Source organism: Jaculus jaculus, chromosome 8 (genome assembly GCF_020740685.1).
Source record: "Jaculus jaculus isolate mJacJac1 chromosome 8, mJacJac1.mat.Y.cur, whole genome shotgun sequence".
In the NCBI taxonomy this organism is placed as follows: domain Eukaryota; kingdom Metazoa; phylum Chordata; class Mammalia; order Rodentia; family Dipodidae; genus Jaculus; species Jaculus jaculus.
In genome coordinates, this window is record NC_059109.1 from 117905726 (window position 1) to 117923677 (window position 17952).

At 53.9% G+C, this 17952-nt stretch overlaps 2 protein-coding genes across 2 annotated transcripts in view; both read left to right on the forward strand.

Moving 5' to 3' along the window:
• Vstm2l (V-set and transmembrane domain containing 2 like) overlaps positions 1-17546 on the forward strand; it is a 35883-nt gene extending 18337 nt beyond the window's left edge. The window contains exons 2-4 of the mRNA XM_045156962.1: positions 5101-5270; positions 7255-7305; positions 16255-17546. Of these exons, the coding sequence (XP_045012897.1) occupies positions 5101-5270; positions 7255-7305; positions 16255-16530 (497 nt within the window). The 3' untranslated portion in view covers positions 16531-17546. The remainder of the gene's footprint in view (positions 1-5100; positions 5271-7254; positions 7306-16254) is intronic.
• On the forward strand, positions 16546-17546 carry LOC123462829 (basic proline-rich protein-like). The gene is made up of 2 exons (XM_045156960.1): positions 16546-16663; positions 16835-17546. Exons 1-2 carry the CDS (start codon positions 16560-16562, stop codon positions 17496-17498), a joined length of 768 nt encoding a protein of 255 aa, XP_045012895.1. The 5' UTR covers positions 16546-16559; the 3' UTR covers positions 17499-17546.
• Positions 17547-17952: the final 406 nt, after the last annotated feature.

Genomic DNA, 17952 nt, shown 5'->3' on the forward strand with positions numbered 1-17952 from the left:
TTTCCATTGGAAAAAGCACTGCCCTACATGGCTGTCGCTGGGGTCCCAGTGGTGAGGGGCCTGTGGCATTCCTGCCCTGTGCTCTGGCTCACCTCAGGCCACAAGACAGGGCTGTCTCATGGGGGCACAAAGTCAGGGACCCAGCCTCACTAACCCTGGCTGCTGTACCACCCAGGCCATACCCTGCCCTCTCTGAACCTTGGTTTCTGCTGTAGCAAGAATTGCGGAGGGGGCTGGAGAGATGGCTTAGTGGTTAAGCGCTTGCCTGTGAAGCCTAAGGACCCTGGTTCGAGGCTCGGTTCCCCAGGTCCCATGTTAGCCAGATGCACAAGGGGGCGCATGCTTCTGGAGTTCGTTTGCAGAGGCTGGAAGCCCTGGCGCGCCCATTCTCTCTCTCTCTCTCCCTCTATCTGTCTTTCTCTCTGTGTCTGTCGCTCTCAAATAAATAAATAATTTTTAAAAAAAGAGTTGCGGAGGGTCTGGACCAGGGTTTGCTGGAGTGGGGAGGGAGGTCGTGGTTGAGAGAGGCTGAGTGAGGATGCAGAGAGGCTGAGCCTTTCTCCTGGTCCATGGGGTACTGTTTGCCCTTCTTTCCATAGGGACCCACAGGGATGGTTCCCACCGTTCTGTCTGCTAGACATGGCGCCCTGACTCACCCTTTAGGGAGGAGGAGAGGCATCAAGGCCGTGCCTCAGGTGTGGTATGAACACAGCCTCTCTCTAACCAGCTGTGGCCCCAGGTAGAGCCTGCCCTGGATGGGTCTGCAGGAAGACCACTCTCTGCTCTGAGTCTCAGCAGAGTCATGTGAGGGAAGCCATGACTGAATCACCTTAGTATGTCTTTTGCAGCCAGCCTCACATTCCTGGCTACCCAGATCCAACAAGGGACCTGGCCACTTCCATCCTCCCTGTGTCTGCAGAGGACTTCTGTGGTGGGTGGGAAGGGCCTTGACCCAGGAGGCCCCTGTCCCAGAACCAGGCACTGGTGGCTTATCCCTGCCCTGCCGGACACTATTCTTGGTAGATGCCCCCTGAGCCCCTTGGATTCTGCTAGAGTTGAGATCAGGAAGGCTCTGGCCACAGGGCCTGGCTCAGGACTATCAGAGGGAGCCTCTGTGGGCCCTCCTCCATTGCCTCGCCATCCAGGAGCACCTGAACTCCTACTGTGGTCCTTTCTCTTGTTGCTGGCGATAGCTAGATGGATAAGACAGGAGTGGTTGCTGCCTCTGGGGAGGACGGATAACAATGGAGAAAAACAGGATACTTCTGCACTGCTCAGTGCAGTAAGCCATTCTCTGTAAGCTGCTGCTTACATTTAAGTTTAAATGAATTAAATAAAATTTAAAATCCCAGTCTTGGGCTGGAGAGATGGCTTAGCAGTTAAGGCACTTGACTGCGATGCATAAGGACCCAGGTTAAATTCCCCAGTACCCACACAAGCCAGATGCACAAAGTGGCACATGTGCCTGGAGTTCGTTTGCAATGGCTGGAGGCTCTAGTGTGTACATTCTCTCCCTCTCCTTCTCTCTTTAAAATAATTACTTATTTTAAAAAAAAATCCCTTGGTCCATCCCAGCCACTTTTCTTTTTTAGGTAGGGTCTCACTCTATCCCAGGCTGATCTGGAATTCACTATATAGTCTCAGGCTGGCCTCAAACTCACAGCAATCCTCCTACCTCTGCCTCCCAAGTACTGGGATTAAAGGGGTGGTCACTGGTGCAATAGTGGCATGACTGTTATGGGAGTGACCAACCACTTTTGGGTTAGATCTGTGGGCCACTGACTGCTGCACTGGAGGAGATTCATGCCCAGGGCTGTACACCTGGTCAAAATCTTATAGACGCAGAGGCCCCAGGAATTGGGGAGTAAACTGCTACTCTCTACACTTGTTTTACTAAATGGACATGTTGTGCCTGTAATGTCGCCTTCTAAATATTTGTGGCTACATCCATAGATGAGAGTTACTCTCTCCCAGCTTTGATCAGAGAAGCTTCTTTTTGCTGTGATGGCAATCACTGGAGAGACTCAAAACTCATCAAAATGCTGAAAATAGCCAGGCGTAATGGCACACGCCTTTAATCCCAGCACTCGGGAGGCAGAGGTAGGAGGATCACTGTGAGTTTGAGGTCACCCTGAGACTACATAGTGAATTCCAGATCAGCCTACAGCAAAACCCTACCTTGGAAAACAGACAAACCAAAATGCTGAAAATAAGTGATGATTGAGTACTTAGCCCTAAAGAAGCATCTGTATTATTCCCTCCAAGGCCAGGGGACATTGCAGCACAAGGGACAGAAAGAACGTAAGAGCTGGAGGAAAGGGAGGAGGGCTGTGGAACACTGTCTTCCAGAAATGTCATGGTCATTGTGTTCGTGAACTCAGAGCAGCTGCGGTTTCCTGCACAAGACTGGGCCCCTGTCAGAACTCTCCAGCATAGCTAAGGGAGGATCTCCTGAGGTCCCGCCCTTCCCGGAGGAGCTGTGGGCAGTTAATCGTTGCTGGGGGGAAAGGAGACATTTTCTTCAGTGATATAGCCCATGCTTCAGTAAATTCACTCACACTCATGCAAGCAATCCTACTTAAACTCAGTAGCAGGTCACACACAAAAAGGAAGTACGAGAGGGACTTTTCATCAGCAGTGAGAGGGAGTAAAGGTGGGCAATGGGAATGAATATGATCAAAATACATTATATATAGCTGGGCGTGGTGGCTCATGCCTTTAATGCCAGCACTCGGGAGGCAGAGGTAGAAGGATCGCTGTGAGTTCGAGGCCACCCTGAGACTACATAGTGAATTCCAGGTCAGCCTGAGCTACAGTGAGAACCCACCTCAAACAAACAAACAAAAAAATTATATGCATGTATGAAATTGTCAAATAAATAAAATATGACACCTCTTTGAATGAGATGACCAGGAGCTGGGTGTGGTGGCACATGCCTGTAATCCTAGCAGTTGGGAGGTGGAGACAGGAGGATCAGGAGTTTGAAGTTAGTCTAGGCTACATGAAAGCCTGACTCAAAAATAATTAGGTAAACTGGGCATGGTGGCGCATGCCTTTAATCCCAGCACTCGGGAGGCAGAGGTAGAAGGATCAGCATGAGTTCAAGGCCACCCTGAGACTACATAGTGAATTTCAGGTCAGCCTGAGATAGAGTGAGACCCTACCTTGAAAAAAAAATAGGTAAATGGATGGATGGATGGATGGACAGATAAAATAATTAGGTGGTCAGCATGGGCCTCACTGAGGTGGTGACATCTGAACACGGTTGAAGCAGAGGAAGGAGGAATGATGTGGGAATCTGGGGAAAGTGTTCCAGGCAGAGGGTTTAGCAAGTGCAAAGGTCCTGAGGTAGGATCTCTACTGGAATACACAAGGAACAGGAGAGGAAGCTATCGTGGTGGGAAAGAATGGCCAACTAGCAGAGGGAACAGCCCAACACGGGTCCTTGGCAGTTACTATAAGGGCTTTGGCTCTACCCTCAATGAGAGGAGCGAGGACGGGCTGATGTGTTTTGTCAAATACTCCTGGCTGCCGTGTGACAACAGATTGTGCCGGGAAAGAGTGGAAACAGAAAGCCAGAGAGTTTATGGACAGCAGCATGAGGGAGATGGTGTCGTAGCTCCTTGGAGGTGGGGAGGGACTGGAGTCTGGACCCATGAAGACCAAATGTAAGGTGTTGAAGCCAAGGGAGGGAGCCACGGTTGACTTGAGCCTGCCTGGCTGGGAAGCCATCCCTGGCTGTGACCACGGCGGTAGGTACCAAGGCCCCATCCCTGTAGGCCCTTGGTTTTCCTCCCGCCTCTTAGGAATAGGAACACCCCAGCTCTCAGGGCTACAGTGTCTAAAGGCTTATAGCTCCTGCCCAGCCAGGCCTTGTGTATGCCCCGAGGCCATCTTTCCACTCCAAAGATCTGGAAAGCTTACCTGAGAGGCTTTGTGAACCTTGACCTTGGGGGGGGGGAGATCTGCTGGGTTTTTGTCTCAGCCCAGAGTCCCTTTGTTCAAGTAAAGGTCCGCATGGACGCCTATGTGTCAAGCAGAGAAAGAGGCTTCCAGATGGATACTGTTGGAAAACCTGGGTCCCCGATTGTCTGGGGGAGAGGAACAAAGCAACCCCGTGCAGGGACTTGAATCCAGAACTCAACCTTGAAGCCCAGGGCTGCCTTTTCCTGGGACGGAGGGGGGCTGGGGAAACCCCCTTTGAGCAGGACCTGGGTGGCTGAAGTCGGCAAATAAGGGGGCTGATAGATATCACATTTCCTGGGTGACCAGAAGTTGCCAGGCATCATCCAGATGATATAATCTCTCCAGAAAGAGGAAGGAATGCTAATTCCACTGCAGGATAACGTCCGTCGGGGCTGATGAGAGAAGGAGCATACGGTGGGGAGGGGCACCAGACCCTGTGCCGTGAGCATTGGCAGGATGGGGGCCCAGGTAAGGAAGGCTCCTGTGGTGTTGGGAGAATCATCTGTCTCGGGACTTGGTAGGAGTTGGACCCTGTGGGGCTGGCAGGTGGGACGGCTGCCACTGTCCCCCTACTGCACCCTGAGCACACCCCAAGCTGCCAAGAGTACCTGGTACCCAAGTACCTACCTCCTCAGGCAGAGGCGAGTCTGGAAGTTGAGCTTTGGCTTCAGGAACCAGGTGACCACAAAGGGAGGGAGGACTGGAGGCGGGTCCCTCAGACAGAAGAGAAAGAGGTCAAGGGCCCCGCAAGGAAGGCCAAGGTGTGATCTGGGGGTGTACCCCAGCAGCCGCGGGAGAGCCACAGGGGCTCTGACCACGAGTGGCTGGTGGGATTTGGATTTAGAACATGGTGCTGACTGCCACGTGCCCTCGAGCCAACACAGAGAAGCATTGGACAGGGCCCATGGAAGGATCTAGAAGAACTGAAGTTGGCAGTTCTCCTGGTCTCTTTGCTCACCGTTTCCAACCCAGCTATCATCCATCACTCCCATTTCTCTGTTTCTCTTGGGTCCTGGGGACCAAAAGCTCTGGGTCCTCAGTGCCAAGCAGCATCCGCACTCCTCCTCCTCCACCTCTTGCCCTCTTCCTAGTGCCCCTGTTTCCTGAGCCCCTGCCTGCCTATTCCCCACACAGCACTGTTCACAGAGACACCCCACGACATGACGGCACGGACGGGTGAGGACGTGGAGATGGCCTGCTCCTTCCGTGGCAGCGGCTCCCCATCCTACTCCCTGGAGATCCAATGGTGGTATATTCGCAGCCACCGTGACTGGACCGACAAGCAGACATGGGCCTCCAACCAGGTAATGTCCTGCGGTTCGCCATCCTGGGCGGCCTTGCACCCCGTCTGTGTCCTCAGCAAGTGGTGGCCGGAGCAAGGCTTGTTGGGAGGAGGGTCAGAGGCTGAGCATGGAAAAGGCCTTCCCTAGGGTCACCTAGGGAGACTGAGGCAGGGGCACTCCCTCCATTCATGGCTTGGGTGAAGTGGGTCTCATGACTGGCAGTGGCTTTAAAGTGCTCCGAAAATAATGTGACGGTATGGTTGCTGAATTCATTTCTAAGTTCACTGAAGCTTATATGCTCACATGCAGGTCAGCTCCCAGCTTTGGAACACACCACACACACACACACACAGGCTCATGTGTTTATACCTGCTAGAGCAGATGCTGGGGTGTCACGCCTCAGCCCCAGCATGCCCCCAACCCTGTCACCACCCACAGCCACCCCTGCCACACTCTGCCTGTTTTTCTCTGAACAACTGCAATAGCTGCTATTCAGCAAGACAGACAGACAGACAGAGCCCTCACCCAGAAATGTCCCCTCGTTGGCCCCACAGCCGAGACACTGACCGCTGCTATGCTCTGTGTTTCCAAAGTGCCCAGCAGGGAAAGTCTTGTGGCTTGGGTGTAACCACACTCTGAGCTTTCTTCCCCGTGTGTCTCCCTCCTCCTCTTCCCAGCAGTGCTCCCTGGCCTTGCCTCCCAAACGAGCCACTGCGTTTGTTTTGGTCTGTTTGCATCCTACATATGTGTCCGCACAGCGGCCATGCAGACCCATACATACCTGTGTGAGCACATGGATGTCCACACCTTCACGCCCAAATAGCAGCACAGTCACACATCCCCTCCAGTGCGTGCCCAAGTACATGACAGACTGCCTCACTCCTGGGGGTGACAAGTCCCCAACACGTCAGCCTGCCATATGTGTAGATGGAGCCCCCCCTCAACCGTGGCCAGATGAATCACTTAGAAGAGGAGTGTTTCGGGTGCTCCCAAGTAGTTGTGGGGATTCTTGGGTATCTGCACAGTCAGAATCTCCAGGGTGTAGGCATAACTCCAACTGCAGGTCATTCAGGGGGGCGACCTCCCGGAAGTACACACCCCTTCCCAGACAGAGACAGAGCACACACCGAGGGACGTTTCATGCATACACTTACTTCCATGATTGTGTGTTCACACATACACACCTCATTTTCATTCAAACACCTTTAGGAACCCAAACATCTACCTTGCGTGAGTGTCTCCCCTAAAACCTCTTGTCTGACTCCCTTTCTCCATCCCCAGTGGACACGGAGCTGAGGGACCCCAATTCTAGACCTCATAGCCTTTAGCTAGAAACATTAGGTTTTTTAATTTTTAAAATTTATTTATTTATTTGACAGAGAAAGAGGGAGAGAGAGAGAAGGGGTGCGCCAGGGCCTCCAGCCACTGCAAACCAATCCAGATGCGTGCACCCCTTTGTGCATCTGGCTAACGTGGGTCCTGGGGAATTGAACCTGGGTCCTTTGGCTTTGCAGGCAAATACCTTAACCGCTAAGCCATCCCTCCAGCCCAGAATATTTAGCTTTTATTTGTCATTCGACATTTAAAAAATATTTTATTTTTATTTACTTATTTAAGAGAGAGAGAGATACAGAAATAGTCAGGTAGAGAGAGAGAGAGAGGATGGGCGTGCCAGGGCCTCCAGCCACTGCAAACAAATTCCAGATGCATGCGTCCCCTTTTGCATCTGGCTTACGTGGGTCCTGGGAAGTTGAGCCTGGGTCCTTTGGCTTTGCAGGCAAGTACCTTAACCAGTAAGCCATCTCTCCAGCCCTCATTTGACATTTTTGACGAGCATGTATGCGTGTTCCTATGAATGGGGTTTCATGTGACACTTCCACAGTCGCCCACAGTGTGCAGTGAGCAAACCCAGCCCTTTACTCACCATCCTGACAGCCACCCGGCCTCCGCACTGTTCCCCCCTCACTAATGCCTCTCTCTGTTCTCTGCCCCTCCCCTCCAACAGCTAAAAGCATCTCAGCAGGAGGACACAGGGAAGGATGCCACCAAAATAAGTGTGAGTTGTGATAATGACTTTTTTACCCAAGGGTTCTAATGGAGAGTGTGCCTATAACAACAACAAAAAAAAAAAAAAAAAAAAAAAAAATTTTTTTTGGTCTGTTTTAGCAGGGAGCTTGAGCAAGAAGATGGAGGAGGGGAAGAAAAGAGAAAGGGGGAAAAATGACCCTGATCTTCTCTTTTTAAAGCCAGAGATTTTTCAAGTTCACTGAATGACAGGCGGTGGGGGGGGGGGAATGACAAAGGGAGAGAAGATGCATTCTCCCCAGGCGCGCCAAGGCCGGGCGCACCCGGGTGCTCCATGCCTGCCTTGGTGCATTTTTCATTTACAGCTGCCAGTGGGGATTCGCAAGGCTGAGCAGGCTCTTGTGCACCGTCGTGACGGACAGCCTGCAACGTCTCAGGGTGCCTGGGTCCCCGCCCTTGGGGTCCCTTGATGATATGGTTCCTGGATGCGGGGACTCCAGGACTGGCTGGGCCTGATAAACTGGCTCATTCTATCATAGCCACACTCTTCTGTGTGGGAAAGCCCCAGCAGTCTGTTTCACTGGTGGGGCGATTGAGGTCGAAGGGTCAAGACTTGCTGGAGGTCATCCCAAGAGGGACTCTTGTAGCTGAGCCTCTTGCCCCTGGCTGAGATGAGAGTTCAGTTGGCAGGAAGCGGGAAGTCTACCCTGACACAATCACCAGGCGAGCAAACAAGCAACGCGTGTGACAGTGTGCTTCAGGCGACCTTTCCCAGCCCCTCTGTTTATTCATTTGCTTTATTTTATTTATTTGCTAGCAGAAAGAGAGAAGAGTGTGTGAGCAAGCACCAGGGCCTCTAGCCATTGCAGAGAAACCCCAGATACATGTGCCTCTTTATACATCTAGCTTTACATGGGTGGTGGGGAACCAAACCTGGTCATTTGGCTTTGTAGGCAAGTGCCTTAGCCACTGAGCAATCTCTCCAGCCACCCCCCCACACACACACATTTATTTTTAAAATATTATTTATTTAACTTGCGAGAAGAGAGAATGAGTGTTTCAGAACCTCTTGCCAATGCAAAGGACTCAAAAAGTATGGGCCACTTTGTTCATGTGGCTTTATGTGGCTACTAGGGCCTTGAACACAGGCTGGTAGGCTTTGCAAGCAAGTGCTTGTAAAACCACTGAGCAATCTCTTCAGTATTATTTATTATTATTATTATTGGATTTAAGTTAATTTTTCAAATTTTTAAAAAAAATTTTTCTTATATCCCCTTTTCCCTGCTCCCATTTCCCTGAGGCCCTCCTCAGTGGGGTTATGGGTGTCCACTGTGCAGTAATGAAAGACTCAGTGAACCTATGGTCTCCACCACCCTCCAGACTGGGATTATAGACAGGGGTTGCCACACCAGGCTTCTTATGTGGGTGCTGGAAATCGAACTCAGGTCCCCATGCTTATGCAGCAAGCTCTCACACCCGCTGAGCCCGCTCCCCAACTTAAGTCCCACCCTCTTTGGCCTGGATCTCCTGCAGCTTTTCAGGGACTTGCGAAGGGGCTCACGCCCCCAAGGCCAGTTCAATGCACAGAGAGGTTGTGCTCCCAAAACAGGATTCACAGCGCCACGTGGACCTGGGATGGGGGATGTGGGGATGTCACAGCTGAGGAGCATGGAGGTGGGGAGGCTGGAGAGGAGGTTAAGGCAGGAAGGTGGTGGGTGAGGCCCTGGGACCACTAGAGCATCGTTGTGACTGCCCAGCTGGGGTCTGGGAAGTCTAGCCATTTCCAGCTCAAGGCAGCAGGCTGCCCACCCCTGCCCTCCTACCCCTGCCCCAGCACTCCGCCAAGGGCACATTCCTGCCTCAGACCCCATTTCTTGCCCCACACCGCAGGCAGAGGTCTGCATATGTGTTAACACACCCCACTGGTGAACACCCATGTGCCCTGATTGCGGCTCTGGTTTTAGGAGGGGCTCAGGGGAAGGAGAGAATTGCCTGATTGAGAGGATTATCCCTGGAGCCTGCCGGCCCCATGTGAGGGTCGTGTTGATTAGTTCAAGAAAGCGCCTGTTCTCTGTGGGAGTGTGAGGTCACCCCCAGCCCACCTCCCACAATTCCCACACCAGAGGGGCCCCTGGGGTCTGGTAGAAAATACCCAGACAAGTCCAGGCACAGCCTCTTTTGTTTGGGTCTTTTGAGGAGGGGTAGGGTCTCGCTTGCTCTAGCCTGGGCTGATTTGGAATTCACTACGTAGTCTCAGAGTGGCCTTGAACTCATGGTGATCCTCCTACCTCAGCTGGAATTAAAGATGTGCACCACCATGCCCAGCCTTTTCCACTAACATACATACACACCAGAGTTCTTTTTTTTAATTTTTAATTAATTAATTAATTTATTTATTTATTTGAGAGCGACAGACACAGAGAGAAAGACAGATAGAGGAAGGGAGAGAGAATGGGCGCGCCAGGGCTTCCAGCCTCTGCAAATGAACTCCAGACGCGTGCGCCCCCTTGTGCATCTGGCTAACGTGGGACCTGGGGAACCGAGCCTCAAACCGGGGTCCTTAGGCTTCACAGGCAAGCGCTTAACTGCTAAGCCATCTCTCCAGCCACACACCAGAATTCTTAAATACACCGGCAGAGTGGGCACACCTGCAGAGAGCCCCACAGGCTGGGTTCTTGCCATCTTGAGAGAAGGTACAAACTTCTCTTCATGGCCTTCAAGTCTCTTTGTCCTGGCTGTGCCCACCCCCAGGTTCATCCTATTCCCCCACCTCAGGGCCTTAACCCAAGCCAGGCCTCGGCTTCAAAGGCTATTCCCTTCTCTCCTTTCAGAGCTGAGCTCAAGGAGACACCTTGGACTCAGCCCCAGCCGCACCTCCTCCCCTTCCCTGTTCTTTACCTGTAACTATCCAACTTCTGTGAGTTGCTACTCCACATCTATCTCCCTGAGAGAAGCGTGGGTCCAGGGCCGCCCCTCTCTATTCATGTTCACATTGCCAGGCCTCAGCACAGCCTGGCCTGCAGCAGGTGCTTAGTGGTTTGTTTTTGTTTTTGTTTTTGTTTTTTGTTTTTTTTTTAGACAAGGCTTCACATAGCCAAGGCTAGCCTCAAACTGAATATGTAGCTGAACATGACCCTGAACTTATAAGATCCTCCTGCCTCTACCCATCAAGTGCTGGGATCCCAGTATACCCTGTTTACTTGGTGCTGGGGCTGGAATCCAGGGCCTCATGCATGTCAGACAAGCGCTCTATCCACTGAGCTATATCCCTAACATCTTGTAAATATTTATTGGTGACTATCACATATACACACAGACCAATGTATGTGTAAGTAGATTGTGTACTCAGATTTCTTACCGTGGTTTGAGAGGAATCATGTGCCCGTGCGTGTGTGTGTACAGGTGACATGAATCAGTGAAAGAGTTCACAGGGAAGTCACCAGGTCCCATATTCCATGTCATAAAAGACCAGTTTTGCTGAAACAGCTCCCAAGTTTCAGCCACTGTTAACTGGGTCGTTGGAAAATCAGTATGTGAACTGAAGTTGGCAGTGCCAGGGCCCGTGGGGGTCTTAGGGTTCCTTCAGTGGAGAGGGTGCTTCTGAACCTGTGGGGGGGGGTGGCTACCAAGGAACCCTGAGGAGGTCGAGCCTGAGGGTCAGCTATACTGGCTCATCAGTGGTGGTGCTTAGCTTGTTGGGAGCTGAGCCCTGGCTCCGGTTCTGCCACTTCCCTGTCTCCATTTCCAGAATTCACTGGTACAAGAAAGCACTTGAGGGCTGGAGAGATGGCTCAGCAGTTAAGGCACTTGCCTGCAAAGCCTAAGGACCCAAGTTCCATTCCCCAGTACCCATGTAAAGCCAGGTGCACAAGGTGATGCATGCCTCTGGAGGTCATTGGCATTGGCTAGAGGCCCTGGCATGCCATTGTCACCGTCCCCTCATAAATACATGTATAAAATAAATATTTTTTTAGGCCTGGAGAGATGGCTTAGTGGTTAAGGCACATGCCTGCAAAGCCAAAGGATCTTAGTCCGATTCTCCAGGTCCCACATGAGCCAGATGCACAAGGAGCACATGCATCTGGAGTTCATTTGCAGTGGCTGGAGGCGCTGGCAGGCCCATTCTCGCTCTCCCTCTCTCAAATAAATAGATAAAATATATTTTAAAAAAATTTTTAAAGAAAGCACTAAAAACTGAAACATGCTGGGGATTTGGCTATGTGAAAGGCTATGGTTTACGTGGTAAGAAATCACGAGGCCAGTATGTGGAAGGAGCTGACGTCTTGTCTGTAGGCAGTCCTGTGGCTGCAGGATTCTGGGTGGCAGTGGCGTGGGAAGGAGGCGGCTCACTCACGGAGTACTTGCCGTGGCCCAGGGATTGCCCGTGCTTCAGCTTAGGTATCTATCTAGGAGCACGGCCCGCAGCACCTCCCCCATTGCCTGCTTATGCCGAGGTCCCCCCCCCACCCCACCCACTGCAAGTTCTCGGGGCTTAGAGTATCCTACAGCCTGCCAGCCACATTCAAGGTCTGTGAGGTTCCCTGTGGGTCTAATGCCCTCTGCACTGGAGTTTACCTTGACTTTCTCACCAGTCTCACAAATGGAGCTAGGGCTGACTTCCTGAGTTCAGTTCTTCCTGGTTATCGGGGCACATATCAGGAGGTGACATCTGGGGGGACAGTAAGTAGATGTGTCCCGGGGGACCATAGTAGGCAGGACATGTCTCTAGAAGGCCACGGTCACTCATACCTAGTCCCCGTGCCCATGCAGGAGATGGACATTAATCTACGACTTACATGTGAGGAAAGGAAAAATGGCTGCTGTCACCATCAATGCTCTGAGCGCTGCTGTCAGGGGACCAGGCTGGGGGAGGCCAGGCGCTCCCTGAAGGGCAGAGTTGACAACTGCAAGGTCTCTGACTCCTGTAGGAGCCGTGGGCAAGTTTACAACTGACCAGAGAAGAGCAGCTCAGAAGGGGACACAGTGGCTTTGGGGAGGCCCTGGGGGGAGGGCACAGGGACTCCAGCTGTGAGCTGTAGGGGTGGTGGTCCCAGAGAGAAGGGCAGGCTTCTAGGGAAGAGCATGCAGGGAGGATGCCCTGGCTGGGGCTGGTGAGACTCCGCTCCCCCCACCCCGGCATCCCACACCCAGGCCTGGTAGAATTCAGTTGAGCTCTGAACCTGGGACTGGCCAGGCAACAGGTAGAGCAGATGGATGCCTCTGAGGTAACAACTCCTGTCTGTCCCTGAGGCCACATGGAGGCCAGGGTGACATCGTGCGCATAGACAGCCTGGCCCTTCCTCCTGGAACAGCCAGGAAGGTAGAGCACACAGCTCATGGCCGTGGCAAGCAGCTGGCTGGTCGTCAGGGCTGGTTCGCCTGGCTCTTTCGGGGCGATTAGGTGCTTAATCGCTGGCGAGGCCTGTCGATGCCTGGCCCGAGATTATGATATATGGCCAGGCGGCCTTGCAGGTCTCCCCTCTCCCACCATTCTCGGTCTCTCTGCCAGGGCTGAGCACAAATGCTTTCTACAGGATCCATGAACAAGGAAGCCCATCACCCCCAAAAGACTGCCACTGAATGGAAGGACCCCCCCCGCCCCCCGCAACACCGACAGGCTCCTGATGAGATTTGGGGCTAGGCTTCCCCAGGAAGCAGAGTAGGGACCAAGGATGATGTCACGTGGCAGAGACGTGTGGTGTGTTCTTAGGTCCTGCCCAGAGGTGGGGCTAAGGCCAGTCTGTTGGTTGCAGAATGGGGGTGGGGTGGGATCACGTGGCCTCTTGGAGTCTCTCTTTTCTTCCCTAGACAGTAGCAAATCCCATCAGACGAGCTCTAGGACATGGGGGTGATTTGAATTAGGTGGTCTGATAGGTCACCCCACAGTGCACACCCTGGTCACCCCTACTGCTGGCAGTGGCTACTGCTGGGTCTTTGGCTACTGCTCAGTGCCTGGGAGCTGAGCTGCGGCCTTGCTGGTCCTCTGGGACACTGTATTCACTGAACCAATGGATGAGTGTCTCCCAGAAGGACGAAGGGCAGGGCCTCTGTCCCTGCCTCCGAAGCCACTCAGGTCAGCTGACCCGGGGCCTTCCGTAGGCCCTGGGTGATGCTCAGCACCCCTCTGCCTGCGTCCGGATGGAGGGGGGTGGGACTCCCTCCCCAGGAGCCTCTGCTCCCAGCGCTTCGCATTATTACTCCATTAGCGCCTTGTAGGGTTGACAAATGAAGGATAATTAATATCCGTGAGGGAAACAGATGTTGAGGTAATTCGCTCCCGCTGCGCGTTGCAAGGCTTCTAACTCGCCCGAGGAACTTGGTGGGGCGTGGGAGCCTCCCTACGCCCTTGGTCAGGGTGATGGAGTCGGCAAGGCCTGGTGGGTTTCCACTGAACCCCACACCCGGGAAAGGCATGCTGGGTTCTTGGCACTCACGCGGACAGGGGTAGCTCCCAGAGTCTCCCCTGCTTTCCACTGGGAAGTTCAGCGTATGTCCTACCCTAGTGGCTCTTGCTGTACCATAATTATGCCCATGTTTTCGTACTTTATGTGGATGTTGACCAGTGGAAGGTTGTCTCAGGAAGGATGGACTAGACTCCCTGATGCAGCCACCAACTCCCTCCCCTTGTGGAGCCTCAGGAGCTCAGGGCTCTGCCAGCTCTGGGGACTCTCTGAGGGCCTGTCATACCCTCTGTCTAGTGAGGGCACATAGAGCTTAACATGAACTCAAGTCCCAGCTCCGCCACACACTGATTTGGGCTCTGAGCGAGCCGCTGCTCCCTCTGGAGCCTCAGTTTTGCCACCTGTAAAGTGGGTACACTCGTGTGTACGCAAGCTGGGAAGATGGTGGAGAAAGGCCACGGGGCGAGTCCACTCACTCAACATATGCTGTTTCTTAGTCTCTATGTGCTGGGTTGGCGGTGGCCACTGGCTGTCGTTCATGGTGGCTATGGGTTAGCCAGGGAGAGAATTCAAAGTCGGACACCAGACAAAAGGAATGGTTCAGCGTGTCGTGACAGTTATGCAGGGGATAGACAAGGAGCCGGGCAAGAGGAGGGACTTCTTGCAGGAGGTGACATTGAAGGACGAGCAGTGGTCGAGCAAGCGGAGGAAGACAAGTGGGGTGTAGCACGTGCAAAGGCCCCGAGTGCAGGAGTTTCACAAGATTTGGGAACTGATGACTCGACGTCCCTGGGGGCATGAGCTGGTTAGAAGTCACTGTGTGCATGCTGGGAAAACCAAACAAAGACTGTACATACCCTCTCAGAGACGATCTTCACCTGGGCCTGCCTGTTGCTCTGGGGGGAACAGCAGAGGTGCCCACCTGGAACCCAGAGCCCTCCCCCCAGGAACTGGGACTTGGCAGGCACAGGCTAGTTGCCACTGTCTAGAAGGCAGACAGCATGGCTCAGGGATGGGCCCACATCAGAGGCCACTCTTGAGAGGCCTGGTGGGTCTGAGCAGCCAACTGGTATGAGATGGGGAGGGTGGGCATTGCTAGATGCTAGCGGGTGGTTGGTGACGGAGCTCTGCTCTGTCCTGTCCAGCAGAGTTGTGCTTCCAACTGTAAGAATCACCCAGAAAAAAAAAAAAAAATCAAACAAAATACACAAACTAGGGCTGAAGAGATGGTTCAGTGGTAAAAGCACTTCCTTGCAAAGCCTGATACTCCGACTTCAGTTCCCCAGTACTCACGTAAAGCCAGATACCCAGAGTAGCACATGCATCTGAAGTTTGTTTGCAGTGGCAAAAGACTGACAAACCCATTCTCATTCTCTTTCTCGCTCCTTCCCTCTGTGCTTGCAAATAAGTATGCAAATAAATTTTTGTATTCTATTTATTTTGAGAGAGAGAGAGAGAAAGGTAGATAAAGAGAATGGGTGCGCCAGGGCATCTAGCCACTACAAATGTACTACAGACATATGTGCCAACTTGTGCATCTGGCTTACATGGAACCTGGGGAGTTGAATCTTAGGCTTTGCAGGTGAGTACCTTAACAGCTGAGCCATCTCTTCAGCCCCCTAGCGAAAGTTTTTTAAGATGTATAAGCTAGGCCAGATAATGATGTCACACATCTTTAATCCCAGTACTTGGGAGGCAGAGGTAGGAGGGTCTCTGTGAGTTCAAGGCCAGCCTGGGGCTGCAGAGTGAGTGCCAGTTAAGCCTGGGCTCAAATGAGACCCTACATCCAAAACAGCCAAACCAGAGACTAATAAGTAGCCTAAACTTAACAGATTCTTGCTCCAAGCAGCTGTCTCCCTACCCCATCTGTAAAGTTTTTTTTTGTATGTGTATGTGTGGTGTTAATTGTTAGCATATATGTGTGTGCATGGAGACCAGATGTGTCTTCCTTAGTCGCACACCATCTTTTTTTTGTTTTCCTGGTCTCACTCTGGCCCAGGCTGACCTGGAATTCACTATATAGTCCCAGGGTGGCCTCGAACTCACAGTGATCCTCCTACCTCTGCCTCCTGAGTGCTGGGATTAAAGGCGTGTGCCACCACGCCTGGCTCCATCTTATTCGTTAACACGGGGTCTCTTACTGAACCTAAATCAAGCCCACCGATTTGGCTAGATTAACTAGCCAGTGATCCCCAGAGAGTCCTTGTGTCTGCCTCCGCAATGCTGGGGTTACAAGGGTGCTGGGGCTCCCAACTCAGGTCCTCCAGCTTACAGAACAGCATAGCCTGGGTACATCACCAGGAGTCCTTTCTCCCTGCGTGCCCAGCTCTGACATGCCAGGTCCTAGCTCCTTCTCCACTGCTGGGCAGCGTTCCAGCGGACACACCGACCATTCTGTTGATGGACAGACATTAGAGCGTTCCCTCAGCTCGCCTGCCATTTATCTCCATCCCCCTCCCCCTTGTCTGGTGCTCTGACCTTGACTTATGGGACCGTCCTGCCATTTTGACCCCCCCCGTCCCCCCATCCTCACTCCCCCGCCCCCCACCCCCGGCCACGTGTCTCTCTGTCTCCTCCAGGTGGTCAAGGTGGTGGGCAGCAACATCTCCCACAAGCTGCGGCTGTCGCGGGTGAAGCCCACGGACGAAGGCACCTACGAGTGCCGCGTCATCGACTTCAGCGACGGCAAGGCCCGGCACCACAAGGTCAAGGCTTACCTGCGGGTGCAGCCCGGGGAGAACTCGGTCCTGCAGCTGCCCGAGGCGCCCCCGGCCGCGCCCGCCCCGCCGCCGCCCCCCAAGCCGGGCAAGGAGCTGCGCAAGCGCTCGCTGGACCAGGAGGCCTGCAGCCTGTAGCCTGGCGCCCCGCGGCCCCTTCTGCGTGCATGGGGGTCCCCCCCCCACACCCGGCTCGGAGTGGACTGCCCCAGGCTGCCCGCGGCCACCACCACCACCGTCTGGCCCTCTGCCCGCCACCCCCGCTCAGCATGTAAGCGTCCCCTCCCCTCCTTCACACCCTGCGGTGACCTGGCTCGGAGCAGGTGGCCCTGGGCTCCGAGGTGGGGGTGGGGACGACCACCCTGCGCGCTGGGATGGGGGTCGTGCCCAGCCTGGGCTGTCTATACTCCCCCCTTCCCTCCTCCCCCCACTCTGTGACCAGCTTCAGTGAGTCCCGTGTTTGCTTGCTTGGTCCCCCACCTCTCATCTCCCTCCTTGCTGCCAGCCCCGCTGGGACCTGCGGGTGTGGACTACCAGCCCTCCCTCACTTTGGACTTGAATCCTATGAGCCGAACTGTCGCCTGCCCCCCGCCCCTCACCGACCCCTGGTGAGACCTGGAGCGGCGGTCGCCCGGAGCAGGGTCACTCCCAGGGCCTGGAAGACCCGAGGGCCCCACTGCTTAGACCTAAAACCATGGCCTGGCCCTCCAGGGTGGTGGATGGGGGTCCCGTCGTCGCAGAGCCCCAATCAGAGGCTCCCAGGACCCCTGCGGGAGCTTGCACCAGCAGGACCCCTGAGGGTCTGTCTTCAAGGCTCCCCCGAGCCGCCTCTGCCAGCCCCAAAATGTCCTAGCCCCTGCCCCTCTGGAGCCTGGGATGTCCACTCAAGGTCCGGAGCGTGGTTGGAAGCGAAGCCCTCCCCTCCCCCCCCCCCCAGCTCCCACCAGTCCCCTCTCAGTTCCCGATTAGGGGATGCCCACCCTGGTGTTTGTAAATATTTCTATTGGGTCCACTCCGTCCGGAACTGGCTCAAACCCTCGGTGAATGAGGGGAGGTGGAGGAGGCCCAGGGCTTTGCCTAGGGCCGAGGGCGCCCTGTATACGTGATCCAGTCCGTGAGTACCAGCCAACCTGAATAAAGTGGTTTAAAACCAACCCAAGCAGTATCTTGTTGGGGCTGGGCCTGGGAAGGGCAGTGGGGGTAGGGCCTGGCCAGCCAGAGCCACACCAAGCCGGTGCCTGGAGCTGGTGAAGTTTGGGGAGAGGGCCTGGGATGGGGGTGGGGGAGTGAAAGAATTCTCCTCTTTGTCCAGCTCCAGTGCAAATACCAGGCACATGAATAAGTCCTTGATTCTGAGATAATCATATGTACAGAGAAGTGTATAAAACATGCTCACAGTTGTGTGACTAATTACACAGCAAATACCTGTGTAGCTGCCGCCTATCAAGCATGTCACACTCCAGAGCAGGCCCTGCCCAGCCCCTGTGTGACTTCCATGGGCCCCTCCTCCTCTCCTGGCTCACGGAGTCACCCAGTGGTGACTTTCACAGTGATTACCTT